We start from the raw sequence: 18,214 nt of genomic DNA on the forward strand, positions 1-18,214 counted from the left end.
CGCATCAGTGTGAAAGATTTGCGCAAATACAAAGTAGGTACCTTTACCATGAAGTAGCTCGAAGCTTCAGATATCGAGTCCAAAAATGTCCACAAACACCACCACAAAATGTTCAGGTCATACATTGGTTATACACAACACAACACACTGCGAAGCAACAGTAACTCACTACTCTCACTAGAAAAAAGTGGTTATACTTAAAAACTTCAACTTCAATTCTTGTTTATTTATTTATTTATATATTTTGGGATCTCGGAAACTGCTCTAACGATTTCGATGAAATTTGCTATGAAGGTTTTCAGGGGTGAAAAGTCGATCTAGCTAGGTGTCATCGCTGGGAAACCGTGCATTTTTGAATTTTTATACAATTTCCGAGCAAAGCTCGGTCTTAAAGGTATTTTGCATACTATTCATTTATCAGGTTATCAGTGTTATCACTGTATCAAGTTTCAAGTTTTTTTATTGTATGTAAGAATCAGGTATCTTCAATTACGTGTGAAATTAAACTGCTACCATTGTGGAAATTACTTTCTCAAAGTTGAAAGCAATTGAATACAAAGAGCATAATAATCACTACGGTTGAATACACTGAAGACTTTATCACTCGGTAATAACTCGGTATTTTAAGATTAAGCGCCATTTTCTCAGACTGAACAAACCCGGAAGCTACTCACATGCTTTTGGTAACTGTAGCTACCAGCTGTCACCCTTATTTTATTATAATAATAGAGGTCACTGAAAAATATCAAGCATGTGAGTGGATCATAGAAGTACAATAATATAGAGACGACACGGGGGGAGGGGCCAAACGACCGAACGAGATGCACTTATGGAAATTTCAGTAGGAGTAGCAGAGAAAGCGGTATTATTGCTTGTCCTTGTCAGTCTCACTTTTTGTTTGTTCTCCACCAAAATTTTTGTATGGTTTATGGTGGGCAACAAATAACCCGACCGAATTACGTAGATTGTTTTTGGTATGTTGTCAGGAATGTTAAAACGTGTTTTTAATATTGTCGCTTTGCATATGTTTTGTCCCTCACGGAGGCACGCGTATAGCTCATCTATGTAATACTAGGTCTATGGAGTGGATAAACTACAAAGTGGTCTATGGTATGCTAAGAATAGAGGACGTTATTTTTTTTTCTATCGCACCAAGGTCACGGTGAGGTGCGATAGTGTGTTACGGCCTTAAGTGTACCCTTGTGTGTGGCCAGCTTTAGGCATAAATGTCATTTAGAATTTGACAATAATATGATATGTTATCTGTGTGTATTGCTGTGATGGTGATTCGCTGATTCGGTTCAGTTGTGGTTATAATAATTTGTGACTCGTTTTATTTCACTTTGGTGTGGTTTATTCAACATACTGATTCAAATTAACCTCTTACACCTATTTACAATACATTTCCAGAAACAAGAGGATTATGGTAGCATAATTGTACCGATTCAAATGTGACATTTATATACAAAGTTTATGTTATGAGTAAACCGCACATTTAGCATCACCGATCAAATATAATGTAAATAAGAAATTAACCTCTTGGAATAAACAATTATACACCACAGTAGTTACAAATATGGATGTAGATTTGTTACGGCCGGGCACAGTGCCTATTTCCCCTGATACAATACTGTGGTTCGAGTTTTTGTTGGACCAAAAACTTCTCAAGGAACATCTTCAATACCCTAACCCAGGTATATGACACTTTAACTTGCAGGTTAGAATGAATATGAGTGAATTGCCTTTAAAGCAAGACTTTACACATCTGGACCTGGGTCAAATTTTCATTTTAGTGTTGTAATATATTTTAAAGGGAGTTAAAATGTATGACAATCTTTTCTTAAATTTTCAGAACCATCAGCTACCGATTTGATAGTAGAATTTTTGTCGGTGGACACTAGCAATGGGATATGGAACGGTCGGTCTAGTGAGCGCGTGCTGGAGCCGGACGCGCCCCCCACACCTCCTTCCTCGCGCAGCCCCCAACAGCCTGTAATCACGAGGAAGCAACTTGCCCTTAAAATACTTGCACTTAAAATTGCATCCACTCTTAATTGGAATTTAGGTAAGAAAAAAAATATGTAGTAACTATAAGTGTTTAGTGCCGTGCAATTTCTTAACTAATTAATAACAAAACTGTGTTCTTTGATTTGATTCACTCTGAAGGAAGGAAAATGTGAAATTTACTATTTAAGGCCTAAAAAATTAATATTTTTAAATGTAAGTCATAAAATGTTATTGTTGAAGCTTCACAGTTTATTAAAATAATCAGAGTGCTGATCAAACAGGCAAAGTATACCAAGGAGAAAGCCCAACTTACCTATATAGACTTATGTAAGGTCCTTCAAATTGAAAAGTACCTTTGTAAAATAATGTTAGTTCATCACAGTTCAACCCATAAATCCCATAATGTTATATGACAGATTCCAGAATAAATACATACTGTTATGCTTTCAGATACATTTGAGGCAAAATTGACACCTGTTATACAACAACAACTAGTGCAAGATTTGGTCTTCATGGCTACTGATGGTGCTTTCTCCGTACCACCACAGGTATTCCTATAATATTGAATAAGAGTGATTGACATATAGAGTTAGTATGGGGCCGTAGTCTAATAAAACATGGTCTTCTCTTCCCAGAGTGACACAAGCCTAAGTCACAATAACATTGCCATTTTATATAGCACTATCGCATATTATCATATAGCGCTGTCGCATGTTGACGTAGGCTTGTGTCAGTCATGTGACCATGAAAAGACGGGAAGAGAGTACCAGGCGAAGTATATAATTATACCATGTATGGGGCCCAATATGTTCCATGACTCATCTCTTTCTCTGTATTCAATTCTTTTTTATATGGTTGTTTAATCCAGTGTAATTATTTTAGGACATTTCTGTGAACATGATCAACAAGCCTCATGTACAGTTTGCGTTGACTCTGTACCACCGCTGGATCTTGAGGTTTCCAGTAAAAGCTGCTCTCCAAGCAAAGTCGGCAAAGCTCCCATTTATACACCAGTAAGCTAAATTATTATTATTACAATATCAGGGTATTTCTATTTCATAAATTCAAACGTTTAATTATCAAATAGGCCACAAGTTTTTTATGTAACATTAATATTGACATTTCTCTTACAGCCCAGGTATACCTCTGGAAAATGGCTATACCCATATGAATTCAAACTTTGATAAAATTTTGAGAATGAATGAAAATTCACGCAGCCAAAGCATTAAATACTTGGAGGAAGTCATTGCATATTACGATTCTCAATCCAGTAATCAAGAGAGCAAACTTATCAAGGTTCCAATTATGGAGACTTTTGTACACCTAACTGAGGATACTGATGTCATGGCTCACGATTGGGATGCTGGCAATGTTAACGTCAGCCAGTATGAACTTCTAATGCAAATCCATTTTGATCTCTGCTACAACCACTTTTTCTATGGCCAACATGAGAAAGCTAAAAAACACATATTGGGTTGTAAAAAAAACCTAAAACTCCTTGAAAGTGAAGTAAACAGTAAAGGTTATGGCAAGTATAATAAAATCCCATGGGGAAACTTAAACTATGCAAGCGTGTCTGAAGAAGATATTTTGGGATACATAAGAGCTCTCAATTTAGGCCAAGAGTTGTTAGATGAGGATAGGTCTCTGTTACAAAGGTTGCAGGAATGTGTTGCAAATGACTACACAGGCATCATTGCCGTCTTGCAAGCAGACAATTTGTCTAGAGAAATACCAATGATCCACAGACAAGTGGCAGAGCTGGATATACAAGCCGCCGCCTCCACCGGCGCTGTATCAGTGCCCAAAGACCTCGTGATCCGAGTGTCGGCATTAAACGCTGTTAGGTATGCTCTTGAAGGGGGTTTACCATCCACCCACCCAGATTTTCTAAACAAATTCAAAACCGTCGGTATCAAATTTATCGATGTACTTTTTTGGGCGTTAGCTCCGGTTTTGATGTCTACCCGTTTGTCCAAAGATGACTGGGAAAAATTGAGAATGTTTTTTCTACATTTAGCCACCTCGTCTCAATGTAGATTGCCGGTGGACAGAATAGACGAATATTTAAAGAAACACGTAGGCAGTCGTTCGTCGGAAATCCGAGCAAAGCTAATTTGTGACGAACATTTGGAAGCTATTATTAAGGATCAGATTAATAGCGATGATGAAAATATGCAAATACCGCGCGAATTGCTCGCCGACGACTGGGAGGCGACCGACTTCAAGTACAAGCAAGCGCCCGACTTCGAGTACAAGGCTGCGCCGGAGCTAGAAATGGGGCGGCTGAAGAAGCGGCTCGTGGAGGCGTCCAGCGCCGACGACGTGCGCATGTGTCTAGTGAAGTTGGCCATGATGTCGCCTTCCTCACCGCTGTGGAAACTGAGCCCCTACTGGAAGCCGATAGGGAACCTGAGCGTTCTGCTGTCGTCGCTGCCGCGGGGGTTCCTGCAGGACTTCGGCGTGGTGGTCTCGGGCGCGGCGCGAGCCCGTGCCGAGGCGGGCGGCGCACGCGCGGCCCTGTCGCTGCTGTCGGTGGTGGAGGGTGAGGCGCGCAGCCAGCTGGCGGGCGGCAACGACCCCACGCTGTACCGGCTGTGCCGCGTGTTAGCTTGGGAGGTGCTGCTGCTGCAGGTCAACCTGCTGCTGACCGAGTGGCCGCACCACCGGCTCAACGTCACGCTGCTGGCCAACAAAAGCAAGGCCGCCATCGCCGCCGCCAACTCCAACGATGCCATCGGCCCGCGATCGCAGGTACACACTTTTATACCCTCATATTTAAGTAATATATCCTCATATTTACTTAATATACTTTGCGGGTGACTAGCAAGTGCTACGAAAACAATTAAAATCCTTCCATTGTGTCAGGTGGTGGTAGCGGCGTGGCTGTGCCTGCTGAACGTGTGCGAGTGGGAGCCGGGCTGCGCGGCGCAGGCGGCGGGCGCGGGCGCCGGCGCCGCCGACGTGGCCGCCGCGCTGTGCGCCGCCTGCGCCGAGCTGCAGCGCGGCAAGGGCGCGCGCAAGTTCCCTCGCCCGCTCTGGGACCACGGTCAGTACACTACAGTACATTCATAAGAATCTTGTTGTTTGCTTATGTAGGTATGTTAAATTTCAGATTAGCTTTAGTCATTAGTAGCCCATAATCACTCTGTCTTGCCTTAAGATTGACTGGTACAGAATACTTTTGGCATTAAGTCCGCCTTTTGTACAATAAGTATTGTTTCAATAAATAAATCTTCACACAAACTGACTTCACAAAACTTCAAAATACCATTTAATTATTTACAACCGTAGTGCATCTCATATCTACTTTAATTAGCCGCATAACTTTTAAAAATCTTTTCTCATGGCGGCCCTCCTCCTCTTCATTAGCAAATCCATTTGATCAAATAGCACTACTTAATTACAAATGCTTGGTTTCTAGATAAAATCTAAAGAAACGCGATATTTGTATTCTTTTAAGATTTGAAGAGTTCCATCTATTCGTCCTCCTAGTCTTCTTTTTGAAATCTTGAAGTTTGTTAAAAACAAATCCATCATTAAGTGATAGATTGCGTGAGCATGATTTTTAATCCCATTAATTGAGCAAACTCTACTCTATAGTATAGTTAGTTTAATTCTGCTCTGATTTCTTTTCCATTACAGTTATTGTTTTATTTGTTGACAGTGCTAAACACATTCAACAACAACTTGAACGGCCCCTCGAAACGTTCCATACACATGAGCAGCCACCACCACCACGGGCCGCCCAACCACGCCAACCACCACGGCCAACTGGAGCACCGCGGCCCCTACCACCAGCTCCTCCAGGCCTTGAGGGAGCCTCTAGCCATCAGCGTGATGCTGTCGCTCCTCGCTAGGATCTACAACGTGATCGTCGATGACTGCTCGCTCGAACTGGTCGTGGAATACACCAATCTCTGGCCTAACAACATTTCTAACGTCAACAATTACAACCCAAAGCATATTTTGGAGTCGCTGACGGAGTTGCTGGAGAAGAGCTTGAAACTGTACCCGTATAATACTTCTTGGTGAGCTTGCTTTCAGCGTTATTAAAGAACATATATAGATATGTAAGTTATTTTTTGTTGCTGCTTTTTTTAACATGGGTGTTTGGCAAATAAGTCATAGACTGGAGGTCATACTTAAAAAAAATGTAATAAGTAGTTGTAATTGTAAAGGGAGTGTAAAGCCAGGAAATTAAAAGGGAACCAAACTTACGGTGCGTCGCGCGAAACTAGCGGCATAAGATATGGCCATCGCCCGGGTTTTTACCTTTTATCTCAATTACTCTGAAGATTTACTTTTATTTAAATATTTCTCGTCACGTCCCTCGGACCTCGGCTATATCACTAGCTTTTTTATACAATTTTATAAAATTTGCCTTTTTTATAAACTTAAACGGTTTTAGTTTTGGTTTGAATCTGCCCTTGCAAATATTATAGTCTACTCGTATTTACCGTGTAAATTTTTTCATAGCATTTGTCCTTGGTTAAAATGTGTAAAAGTTTGACATAATTATCACGTGATTAGCATCCATCAGCGGGCTCATATTTTGTTGTCACCTATTATACCAATTAGTTTACATTTGTCCTGCGTGCAGGCTGCGGTTGTACGGCGACGCGGAGATGGCGGCGGGCCGCCACGGCGCCGCGCTCCGGCGCTACCTGTGCGCGCTGGCGGCCGGCTCGTGGCACTTCGCCAAGCGCGCACCGGACGAGGGCGGCGTGGCGCGGCGCGCGGCGCGCTGCTGCCAGGCGCTCGCCGCGCCGACGCAGGCCGCCGCGCTGTGCCAGCTGCCGGATGAGCCCGACTACACGCCCGCGTTCAAGTGTCTCGCCGAGAAGGTATACATATTATAACGTCACTGTCTCTGTCACTCTTCCATATGCGTGCGATTAATAGGCCAAGCACAGGAGGGGAGGGGCACGACAGTATCCCGCCCGCAATATAGACTTTCCGTCTTTTTCCAACTGTATTAATCAAAGAGGGACGGGTAGTCTATCTCGCGGGCTAGATACTGTCGCGTCAATGATGTGCTACTGCAGCTCCATTTTCTGTGAATTAGGTACTGTAGTCCACCTTATAAGGCATGCCACAATCTGCCAAACGGTTGTGCCGGCAGTATACACTCTCGCTAAGAAACCAGAGCCAATCGGAGAAAGGAGCAGTATGTGCACCTGTACACTCGTTCTCGTCCTGTCCCGGAGTCTCTTGACGAGTTAGTTCAACCAGCATTAGGTTACTCGATAGAGATGCAGAGTACCCTGAAAGCCGAAGCTCATATCATAAACGAAATTGTGCAGGAACATTGAGTCAACATGCACCCAGCCCTTTTGTAAGCATGCTTGCAGACTGAACGTAACAAAGGACTAACAGTTTGGATAGCAAATACAATAAAAGAGTAAGCACGTAAAGTTCGTCAATCATAGAAGTTTCGAGATTCTCCCATTTTTCTTGTGACATAAATGGTTAGCCCAGACAATATGTGACGTTCCACGGTAAAAGGTCCTTATGGCGGCTGGGGTTTACGTCACATAGCGCCGCAATAATATTGGAGCGGCGTTAATTATAGCTTAAGCGCCAACCGCCATAAGGTACCTTCACTCGTGGGACGTCACATATGTCTTGTTACATTGCAGACTGGCAACGCGGCCGACTCGATGGACGCGTACTACGGCTGCCTGTGGGACGGCACGCTGCTCGAGGTGGCGGTGGCGCTGCACGCGCGGCGCGGCGAGGGCGGGCGCCGCGCGCGCGCCGTCACCGCCGCGGGCGCGCTCGAGCTCAACGCCAACAACAGGTGCGTACTAACGCAGAATAAATATACTACCGTACAAGGAAACGAGACTTCCTACGAAACCGTAGTTTGACAGCAGTTCAGGGTCGAATCATGCTGTCCCTTTTTAATATATGTCATCCCTTTCGGCTATTAAAGGGACGTCAAGTTGTGTCAACCCTAATAATTGCTTGGAGCAATGCTGAGCCGAACGGAGCCGAGTTTGCCCGAAGGGAGGAGGAGGTTTCGCACCCCTGGTACTACGGCCGCCTCGCCTGTGAGACTGCGGCTTTAAATCGGCTCTAATAAACGTAGAAACTGAAGTTGATATTTATTTCTCTTATTTAAATATTAGATTTATTAAATAAAAATGTTTCCTTTTAGCTGCTTTTAGTAAAATGAGCTAACTCAAGGTTTTATGTAAACTTTCCCTCCAGGGCCCATTAATTGGTTCCACCCTGTATACATATTATTTCCAAAGAGGCATTCCTTTTTTACATTAATTAATGATTTGTATTGTATTAATGGGCAGCGAAGACATCCAGCGGGAGGCTGCCGCCATACGGCGCGCACGTCTGCTCCGCGCGCTCACCAACCAGTACGTCTCCTAGCCTGAGCGCACGCCCTGCACCATAGGTATGCGGCCCTTTTCTTACTACCTGCTACACCTGCCACCTTCAAGTACAATCCAATCTTTCATTTTAATGGTGATCAAACATTTATAGAAATGGGAGGAACCAAATCTCGCTGATTTTTTCTTAAACAATTCTTAACCCTTTTCCAGGCCGCAACAATCTACAAGGTATTCGCAGAAAATCCAAATATATTCCAATTAATCCAGCTTTAATGATTCATTTGAAGACAAGTCACATTTCCCGTAAGTGCAATCTAATTTGAACCTTGCATCGGAATGCTAAAGTTGAAAATCTAGTGGCGCGTATGTGGTCGATAAATCGTAGGTACTACGCCTGGAAAAGGGTTAAAGCAAGAAATCTTCAATAAATAATGACAATGACGCGCTTAATGTGTGCTCATCATACGATTTGTATCATATATTTAAACATCAGTATTTTAATGTTATTTTTGACATAGTTTATCGCAGTACGTAGCAACACGAGTACATTAGATCCCTGCATCATATCTATCTTAGAAATAAGTATCAAGTTTTAATTTAGAGCCGAATTACCAACCTTACCGTTTACCTCTGGCATAGTTAAAGGAATAATAATAGACAAAGCCCAAATAATGCAACATATCGCAGACAGTGCAAGTGCATGATATTGTGTATCTTATGATTCATTTGTCTATGCCTCAGATTTTTGAGTGTAACTGAAAGATGCTACTTTGTATTTTTAGTTAATAAAATCAACTCTTATGTAATTTACGAATGTCATCAGAGAGTAATTTGTTTTCGCTATTATTTCGTTCGTTATCAAGATAGAAAGAATAAAACCGTTATTACAAAATTATGTTTCATATCAGCTTCTTTTTAATGTATTTCTAGTACTTATAACATTATGCGTAAGGCAGGGTCACCATGTAAAGGGGAAGGTATTATAATAAACACTATAATATGTGAGAAAATTTTATTATTATTACCTTAATTCTAAACACAAACAATTACTGAAACATTAATTTCGTAGGCACGTTCCCATAATGTATTCCATACAATACTTTTGTTAATTTTGAATACTGAGTGACTTCATAGACGACATTGACAAATACTCGTACTTGGTTTCAACAACACAGTTACTAAAATTAGCATTTTGGAATTTTCTAGTGACAAGCTTTCTATAATTCATCTTTAAGAACCAAAGTGATATAAAAAAGTTGGGCATAATATAATAAAATTACAATATTATAATCCGGCCGGATACCGGATGGCGACATACTATCAGGTCGGATACCGGATAGTAAGTTTTGCTTGATTTCGGAATAAACAAATTGGATTTAAAAACAGTCACGGTCATAATCGTAGGTAGTTAATTATTTTAAAAGAATTTAAACATTCCACTCACTTGCACGTGCACTCATTTCGAACCTAGAAATGAGTCCACGGGAACGTTCATTACGAAACAGGTAAACACCTGCACAATGCGCACCTGAAAAACCGAAACTCAAGTATAAGCCCCCCCCCCCCCCACATCTAGCGTCTTTCGAGCGTCGGCGTCTGATCAGCGCTATGGAAAATGACGTCGCTGCGCAGTTGCGTCGACGCTGCGTCGACGTTGCGTCGATCAGCGGCCATAGAATTGTAGACGCCGACGCTCGAAAGACGCCAGATGTGGGGGGGCCTACCTATTCGGCGGCCGGATACCGAATTAACGGCCGATGGTCAGGCCGAACAGCCCGTATCCGGCCACACAAATATCCGTTGCACCTCTAATTACAATCTCATCATATAATCTCATTTTTTTAAGAAAATTTACACGATAGAGGGTAGGTATTGCGTCATCTAACAATAAACCTCAATTTACATTACTACAAAACTTAAATTCGAATACAAAAGCATGCGAAATGAGTAAACTTACACTCAAGTTTATATTTTCTTACTTTTCGTATGTACCTAAGTATCTATGACAGCTGGGACAGTAGTGGTCCGCGTTTTTGGCAGAGTCCGATCCATATGGCACGCAGCACAGGCAACTGGACAGGAAAAATTGTAGGTACATTAATAATAGTGATCGTTAACAACGTTTTAATTTCATGGCAGCGATGTTGGGTTAAACGAATCTGGTAAGTAAAGCCTAGCTGAAATTATTAAAATATTAATAAACTTTATTGACCGTCTCTTTTAAAATGATTACTATCCCTTAATTTATTAAGTCAACACGCTGCCATGAAATTAATATCTTACTGATCACTAATTGGGTTGCTTCCTCTGCTTAAAATAATTTATGTCACACTGTGCACAAAATAAAGCAGCAGATAATTATTAGAAAAATATAGATAGCAAAGATTTTTAAACACAATTTCTATTTAATACATTCGATTGGAATACAAATAACTGATTTGCAAGACCGAAGTGATCCCATAAGTGTTCCATTAAAAAGTTTTGTACGGAACACTAAAAAGTAGGCGAGTTGACCGTGACGTCACTATACATGTATACCATAGAAGGTAGCATCCTATAGAAGTGGTATACGCGTGCCTCCGTGAGGGACAAAACGCAATGCGATAATACAGTTGGTCAAGCTAATCTTGTCAGTAGAAAAAGGCGCGAAATTCAAATTTTCTATGGGTCGATAACACTTCGCGCCTACATTTTTTTAAATTTGCCGCCTTTTCTACTGACAAGATTTGCTTGACCATCTATATTAAAAACACGTTGTAACATTCCTGACAACATACAAAAAACAATGTACGTAATTCGGTCGGGTTATTTTTTGCCCACCATAAACCATACTACATTTATGGTGGGGAACAAACAAAAAGTGAGACTGTGACAAGGACAAGCAATAATCTTGCTTTCTCTGCTACTCCTACAGAAAGTTCCATAAGTGCATCTTGTTCGGTCGTTTGGCCCCTCCCCCGTTTCATCTCTATATTATTGTACCTCTATGATATATACTTGTTTTCATCATATCATCATAGCAGATCGTTAAATAATGTCATGTAATTATATCTACTGAAGAAAAGAAAATCTGACTGACAATAATAATTACCATGCCAAGCACCAAAGGGCTGCGGCCATATGAGTGCGTGATGTAGTAGTATACTGCACCGCGGTCTTGATGCTCGCGCTGCAGAATGGACACTCACATAGCGTGTTCTCGGGGCCTAGCAGCGGCGACATCTGACCACCATAAAATTCCATAAGTAAATTATCATTTTAAAACCTATACAGTTGATCAAAAAGTGGTACTTTACATATAGGTGTTTAGCGTGCGTAAAGTTCGTTTATACTAACTAGTACTTTTTAGTTAGGTACCCATTTTTCGGAAATCCTATGCAACTAGGAACCGTCTGTCTGTCCGTCCGCGGCTTTGCTCCTTAATCTTTAGTGCTAGAACGGTGCATATTGGCATAGATCAATGCACAAGTCAATCATATCATCAATCATAGCAACAGAATAAAAATTCCAACAAAAAATGTTTATTTTTCGCTTTAATCCTATGATGTGGGGGTGTCGTTGGATAGGTCATTAAAAATCATACAAGTAATAAAGGCTTAGGTAGTAAATACTATCAATGAAAACTGATGCGAATTTAATCGGTTGAGCCTTTTTTGAGTTTTTTTATATCTGACACTAATCCAAAATCCACACCAAAGCTTTCTTTTTTTAACGTAAATAAAATAATGAGTATGGCAAATTAAGAAATAGGACCGTCCATCTGAATTCGTCACTACATGAGCAAAAGGGGTTTTAGCTAAGTTTGTCACTGGAGAGATTAGAAAAGTGCGAAGGTACACTACACCTACTCACCCCAGCCTTGAAGACAGGCGCTGAGCCAATTGCAGCTGCCAATGACTGGTTCATGGAGACGTTGTCCTTCTTCTGTATCTGTATAAAAATATATAAAGTATTAGATATCTTATGTAGGGTTCCATAACCAAAGGGTAAAAACGGGACCCTATTACTAAGACTCCACTGTCAGTCTGTCACCAGGCTGTTTCTCATGAACAGCGGAGTCTTAGTAATAGGGTCCCGTTTTACCCTTTGTGTACGGAACCCTAATAGAGACGAACTTGCATTTTCTTACTAAAATATCCAGTTGTTTACCTGTGCTGAAGTGTAACTGTGAGGAAGCAGCGGCCCCGAACCGTTCATGGTAGACCCTGTATTGAAATAATAATTCAGTGACGACCGTAAAAAACAATCCCTCAAGTTTTCCAACCTATATCTTTATTTCGGCTTAGTAGCAAGATCACCTTATTGTGTACCCTTACGATTCATCATAACTACCTAATTCTCACTGTGAGTCTTGGTATAGACACAAAGGATACGCTCCATACAAAGGATCCGCTTTTCTCCAAAAGGTTTAGTGTAACCCGTGCGAAGCCGGGGCGGATTGCTGGTTATCTCTAAAACGAGACCGAATTCAGAAAACTTTGTATGACATTTTAGTCTCTAAATGGATCAAGAATACACCTTTAAAATCTGTCGGGTTTTACCAGCCCACGGTGTATATTTGTGTCTGATTTTCTTGCTATTTCTACATTCTAGTTAATATTTTATATTGAATCAATTTTAGTTAATATTGGTCCGATGTTGTAGTCAGGGATGTAAAAATGAATAAAAAACCGGCCAAATGCGAGTCGGACTCGAACTCAAAGGGTTCCGCGCCATTACGGAAAAAACGGCAAATGAAATCACGTTTGTTGTATGGAAGCACCACTTAAATATTTATTTTATTCTGTGCGTTTCTGTGCGTTTGTTGTTATAGCGGCAACAGCTTCACATCATCTGTGGAAATTTCAGTTATCACGGTTCATGAGATACAGCCTGGAGACAGACAGACGGACAGAGGAGTCTTATTAATAGGGTCCGGTTTTTACCCTACGGGTACGGAACCCTAAAAACCTGAGCAGAATTATGTTTAATGCTCTATTATTTAGGTACCTACTTATTGATTTTTTTATTAACGTTGTTTATTTATGCTCTATGGGCCAGTCAGCAGTGATTGTCTTAATTGATGAAACATCAAAGATTCATAGACAATAGATACATACCTAGATACGTAAATCTCACACTCCGTTCCCGAGTTTTCGTCGACACCTTCTCTCCATTTATCATTACTAAACTTTCAAGAACTTATACTAATGACTAAAGCCAAGGCGACCTTCGTCCAATTACTTTATTAAATTGTACTTACTGGATTTCTATTCTACATACGTAATCAAAAATACCTTTAACAGAGTTATGCACAAAGTAGGTCTTTGTTTCGAGTAGGTAGGCAACTTATGAAATATTAGACGCCTCAAGTATTGTTCCAAGTTTCTAAGAAACGTGTATAGATTAAGTTCCGCGCTTACAAGTGATTCAGTACAATATAAGCATTTCATATTATATGGGGGCTTACATTGACAACTCAATATAATTTCTATTGATATTTGCATTTTCAAAGTACCTATATACTCTAAAACCGTTTACACCCACTTACCCATAAATAGTTATTTGTTTTACAAGGGGGCAAAGTTATTGTTTAACCGCTCGTGCTAATATTGATACCCGAGCAAGCGAAAGATTCCAAAATTGGAAAATGGAATCTTGAGCGTTGCGAGGGTTTCAAAAAACGACGGTTAAACAAAATTTGCCCCCGAGTGAAACACGAAATTTTTCACCACACCAACCCGAAGCAAATATTAAATGTAAAATATCAAACAAAATCAAACCTAATCAAATCCAAATGAATTATTAAATAATTATCATCCAAAATCGTCATTTAAAAAAGTTAATCCTACCGGCAAACATAAGAAAACAACTCAAAATTTGCATTTGATTACTTTGCCTCACATGTGAATAAAATGCAACTTTGCTATCAGTTTTTGAAGTGCAAAGTAAGCCTTTCCGAGCTGGTGTGGTGAAAATATACTTAGTTGAATTATTGTAGCACAATAGGGACCCATTTGACTGTATTTAAAATAAATTATTTTACACCATGCAAGAAATAAAGCACCAGAAGATTAATAGAAAAACGTAGACAGCAGTTAGTTTTAGACACAATTTCTATTTTAAAACCGGTATAAAACTATAAAGAGTAGGTAATTTGATCGTGACGTCACATGCTAGTGTTTCATGTAAATTCCATAGTAGCAAAAATCGTTTTGACGGTTCGAAAAAAGAAACTGATTTGACTTGTAGTCAAATACCCTATTAAAAAACCCGTAAGCCAATTCAAAGTAGGTACAGCCCCGCATCTTAGTTTTTCACACTACTAAATTATCGACCTAACTGCAATCACCTTTTCCTAGTTTTTAGGGTTCCGTACCCAAAGGGTAAAACGGGACCCTATTACTAAGACTTCGCTGTCCGTCCGTCCGTCCGTCCGTCTGTCTGTCACCAGGCTGTATCTCACGAACCGTGATAGCTAGACAGTTGAAATTTTCACAGATGATGTATTTCTGTTGCCGCTATAACAACAAATACTAAAAACAATAAAATAAAGATTTAAGTGGGGCTCCCATACAACAAACGTGATTGTTGACCAATGTTAAGCAACGTCGGGCGTGGTCAGTACTTGGATGGGTTACCGTTTATTTTGCATTTTTTTTCCGTTTTTTTTTCATTGTGGCACGGAACCCTACGTGCGCGAGTCCGACTCGCACTTGCCCGGTTTTTATTCTCTGGTTTTTACAGCTGTAACGATTCCATTACCAACCCTTAGGTGGGGTGGGGAAACCAGCATATACTTAATGTAGAGTGATTTTGTTATGTCTGACCGACCATACTCGGAGAAGTGAATATTTGTCTATATCTGTCTGACCTAGTGCTAGTGGGCAGTGAAACTGCCTTGAAGCCGATGGTCCCGGGTTCAAATTCTGGTAAGGTTTTTCTGTGATCTAATGAGCAGGGATAGATATTAGTTCCTGAGTCATGGGTGTTCTATGTATAAAAGTATTATGTATTCATTATATTAGTTGTATCGTTGTCTAAGTACCCCCAACAGAAGACATATTGAGCTTACTGTGGGACTTAAGCAATTGTATGTAATAATGTCCTATAATATTAATTTATTTAAAAAAATTGTTGTACTGTACCTACTGGCTTCATATGCCAGACAACAAATGCTTAACTATTATATATATTTTACATATTACCTAAGGCTATGTAGATGAGGTGAATTGGGATAATTTCGAAAGCGGGGTAGCATAGACAATCGCTAATATACTTCATACTGGAAAGCACTTAATCTATTTAAGTAGATATTTGAAATTTTTATCTTATTGCGTGTATATGTATTTTAAATTACCTATTCCGCTTTCGAACTTATCCCAATACCTTAGGTTATTTCACATCTACATAATACGAGCAATATGAACTACTAGTACTATATATGTGACGTCCCACGGTCAAAGGTACCTTATGGCGGGTATGGAGTTATGCATACCCCAGTAATCTACAATAAATAAGCTATCGATAACACAAAAGATCAACCTCCTAAGTTGCGTAGTTACAGAGATATGATTTTTTGAAAATAATGTTGTGAAATGAACAACTTTACGATAGAGAAGTTTTAAGTTTAGCCGCCTAAAAAACTATGTTCCTGAAGTAAGTTACATAGTTAACTACAAATAATAATACCTTATATATCTGAGATTAAAAAAATATTGCGACTTGTTCTGTAATGCAAATAGAAACCTTTGATATCGACTGATTTATGTGTATACTAACCAGTCTCTTGAAAATAAAGTTTTATTTCATTTTCACGATTGATTGCAATGAACTCTCAAGATTTAAATTTTATCTATTAGAAAACGACACTGAGAGACAGTTTAAGCAAAAAACAATACCGATTTAGAGGTGAAAATGTATTTTCTGACTTTTTCATATAAAATCAGAAAATTGAATATTTTTACTTTAAATGTAACACACAATCAATTTTTCTGAGCACATATGAAAGAAATTCTGTCATTCAAATGAAATAAATCCTAAAACCCCAACTAAATACTATATTTAACCCCTTATGCCACTTTAAACTTACATAACAATAACAGTATTTGCTCCACACATTTACGAAAAGGTACCTTATGGAAATAAATCTAATAATACATCACTACAAAACATCAATCACATTGAAGCTTTTATCTTTTATGAATAGAAAATATTAATTTACATTAAACTGCCACAAATTTAATTGGTTCTTCGTCATAATAATCTTAAAAAAGACCAATAATTTGTATGTAATGAAAAGGTACCTTGTGGTTAAGTTACATGATGAGGCATGATGATGATGGAACAGTTAGGATAAACTAATAATATTTTGGGGTAAAGATGTTATAAATCGTCTATTTCTTATCAATAATATATTTTGGTTGCCATTGAAGACAAGCGGCATTGAGGTTCAATGACCTTAGATATTCCATAAGGTAATGCGTCGGGTATTGGCATTTTTCAGCAAACCAATGGCTGATTTATTGCATGCGACCAAACCAAATGAAGATTATTTTAGTGAAGAAAGACTTGACGAGAGTAACTTTAGTATAATAGCAGGCTACTTGGATTTATAATGTCGGTCGATGTACGGTTATAATATTTGCTAGGCGCCCCAACCAGAACTGAAATTATCAAATTAGTTTTGCAGAATGCTAATACAGTTCTCTACCAAACTTCTTTTCCCGTATTGACTAGTTTTTTTGGAAATTTTCAACCTTTTTTCCATAAGGTACCTTTTTACTAAACTCTGAGACGACGTTACTAGGCTTATAACTAACTTATAACAAAAATAAAAACAGGTAAACAAACGTTACGCATTAAGGTTTGAGATCACACAATAAAAAAAAATTGAGCATTTTTTCACCTTTTTACAAAACATTTCATAACTCCGAAACTAGAAACCCTCATAAGGTACCTTTTCCCGTGGAACGTCACATATATTGTTATTGATACAATCAATTAAAGAATACCTGGTCTACATAATGTCCCGATGTTTGAAGCACTATTATGTATTTATTATCGATTAAATCTAGAAAAAGTGTTTAGTATTTGTATTAGCAATACAACAGTGGCATACTCATTGAAAAGCAAAAACTCAAAAACACAGTTGAAATCAAGAGTTGTTCTGATTAAAAAATAAAACGCTAAGTAATCAAACCTAAGCAGCATCCGAAAACAGGTCGATTGTGTCGTCACAAACGTGATTTATATGAAAGGTTGCAACTTAAAACCTCCCCAAGGTCATGACGCAACTTATGAACTTATCAATTTGTCCGGCTGTTTTGTATATTTTATCTTAAACTCACCTTATAACAAGGCGTAGATACGGTTATTCTTAACGGAACTGCACCTTTCTTACTAAAAACAAGTCAACAGCTTTACAAGGAAACTTTTATAAAAGTTAAACAAATCAAAAGCTCATTCGTAAGCCGATGTAGTTGTAAAGAGGCGGCGAGCGCGCCGAGTCGGCACCGAATGCCTCGCATACTTATACTTACATATGATTAAAACGCGCGTTACTTCGTTCAAGGAATGAGACTCGTTTAATGAATTTTAAAGTCCGTCTGTCTGTTCTTCTCCGGCTTAGCCGAGTGTTTATTTAGTGCTAAAAAGCTGCAATTTAGCGGCAAAGTTTAAAAATAAAATCTTGAAATATTATTAGTAGAAGAGGTGGAGACACTTTTAAGCCAAGCGCGCACCACGATTTTTTGTAGCGCGATAATTTAGTCGCAGAAATGTAACGTATGGGTTTATATGGCGGTGCGCGCATATGCGACAAAAAAATCGCAGCGATTTTAAAATTGTGATTTGTTACATTTTTCCGCGACAGC

The 18,214-nt window shown here is 39.4% G+C and overlaps 2 protein-coding genes across 3 annotated transcripts; one reads left to right on the forward strand and one right to left on the reverse strand.

Moving 5' to 3' along the window:
• Positions 1–1,280: 1,280 nt before the first annotated feature.
• Positions 1,281–9,370, forward strand: LOC134678843 (integrator complex subunit 8-like). The gene is made up of 10 exons (XM_063537548.1): positions 1,281–1,694; positions 1,853–2,065; positions 2,458–2,555; positions 2,890–3,020; positions 3,141–4,761; positions 4,876–5,056; positions 5,675–6,038; positions 6,611–6,854; positions 7,650–7,810; positions 8,319–9,370. The coding sequence occupies exons 1-10, from the start codon at positions 1,577–1,579 to the stop codon at positions 8,395–8,397; spliced, it is 3,210 nt and encodes a 1,069-aa protein (XP_063393618.1). The 5' UTR covers positions 1,281–1,576; the 3' UTR covers positions 8,398–9,370.
• Positions 9,371–10,306: 936 nt separating this feature from the next.
• LOC134678369 (lipopolysaccharide-induced tumor necrosis factor-alpha factor homolog) lies at positions 10,307–17,853 on the reverse strand. Of its 2 annotated transcripts, none has more exons than XM_063536919.1 (5): positions 17,690–17,853; positions 12,510–12,565; positions 12,213–12,290; positions 11,452–11,582; positions 10,307–10,432 (listed from the first exon to the last, which is right to left on the reverse strand). In XM_063536919.1, the coding sequence occupies exons 2-5, from the start codon at positions 12,555–12,557 to the stop codon at positions 10,336–10,338; spliced, it is 354 nt and encodes a 117-aa protein (XP_063392989.1). In that variant the 5' UTR covers positions 12,558–12,565; positions 17,690–17,853; the 3' UTR covers positions 10,307–10,335. The 2 variants fall into 2 exon arrangements, with proteins under 2 accessions (XP_063392989.1, XP_063392988.1); XM_063536918.1 differs by lacking the exon at positions 17,690–17,853 and adding an exon at positions 13,460–13,558.
• Between the last annotated feature and the right edge of the window lie 361 nt (positions 17,854–18,214).

This window comes from Cydia fagiglandana, chromosome Z, assembly GCF_963556715.1.
Source record: "Cydia fagiglandana chromosome Z, ilCydFagi1.1, whole genome shotgun sequence".
Classification (NCBI taxonomy): Eukaryota; Metazoa; Arthropoda; class Insecta; order Lepidoptera; family Tortricidae; genus Cydia; species Cydia fagiglandana.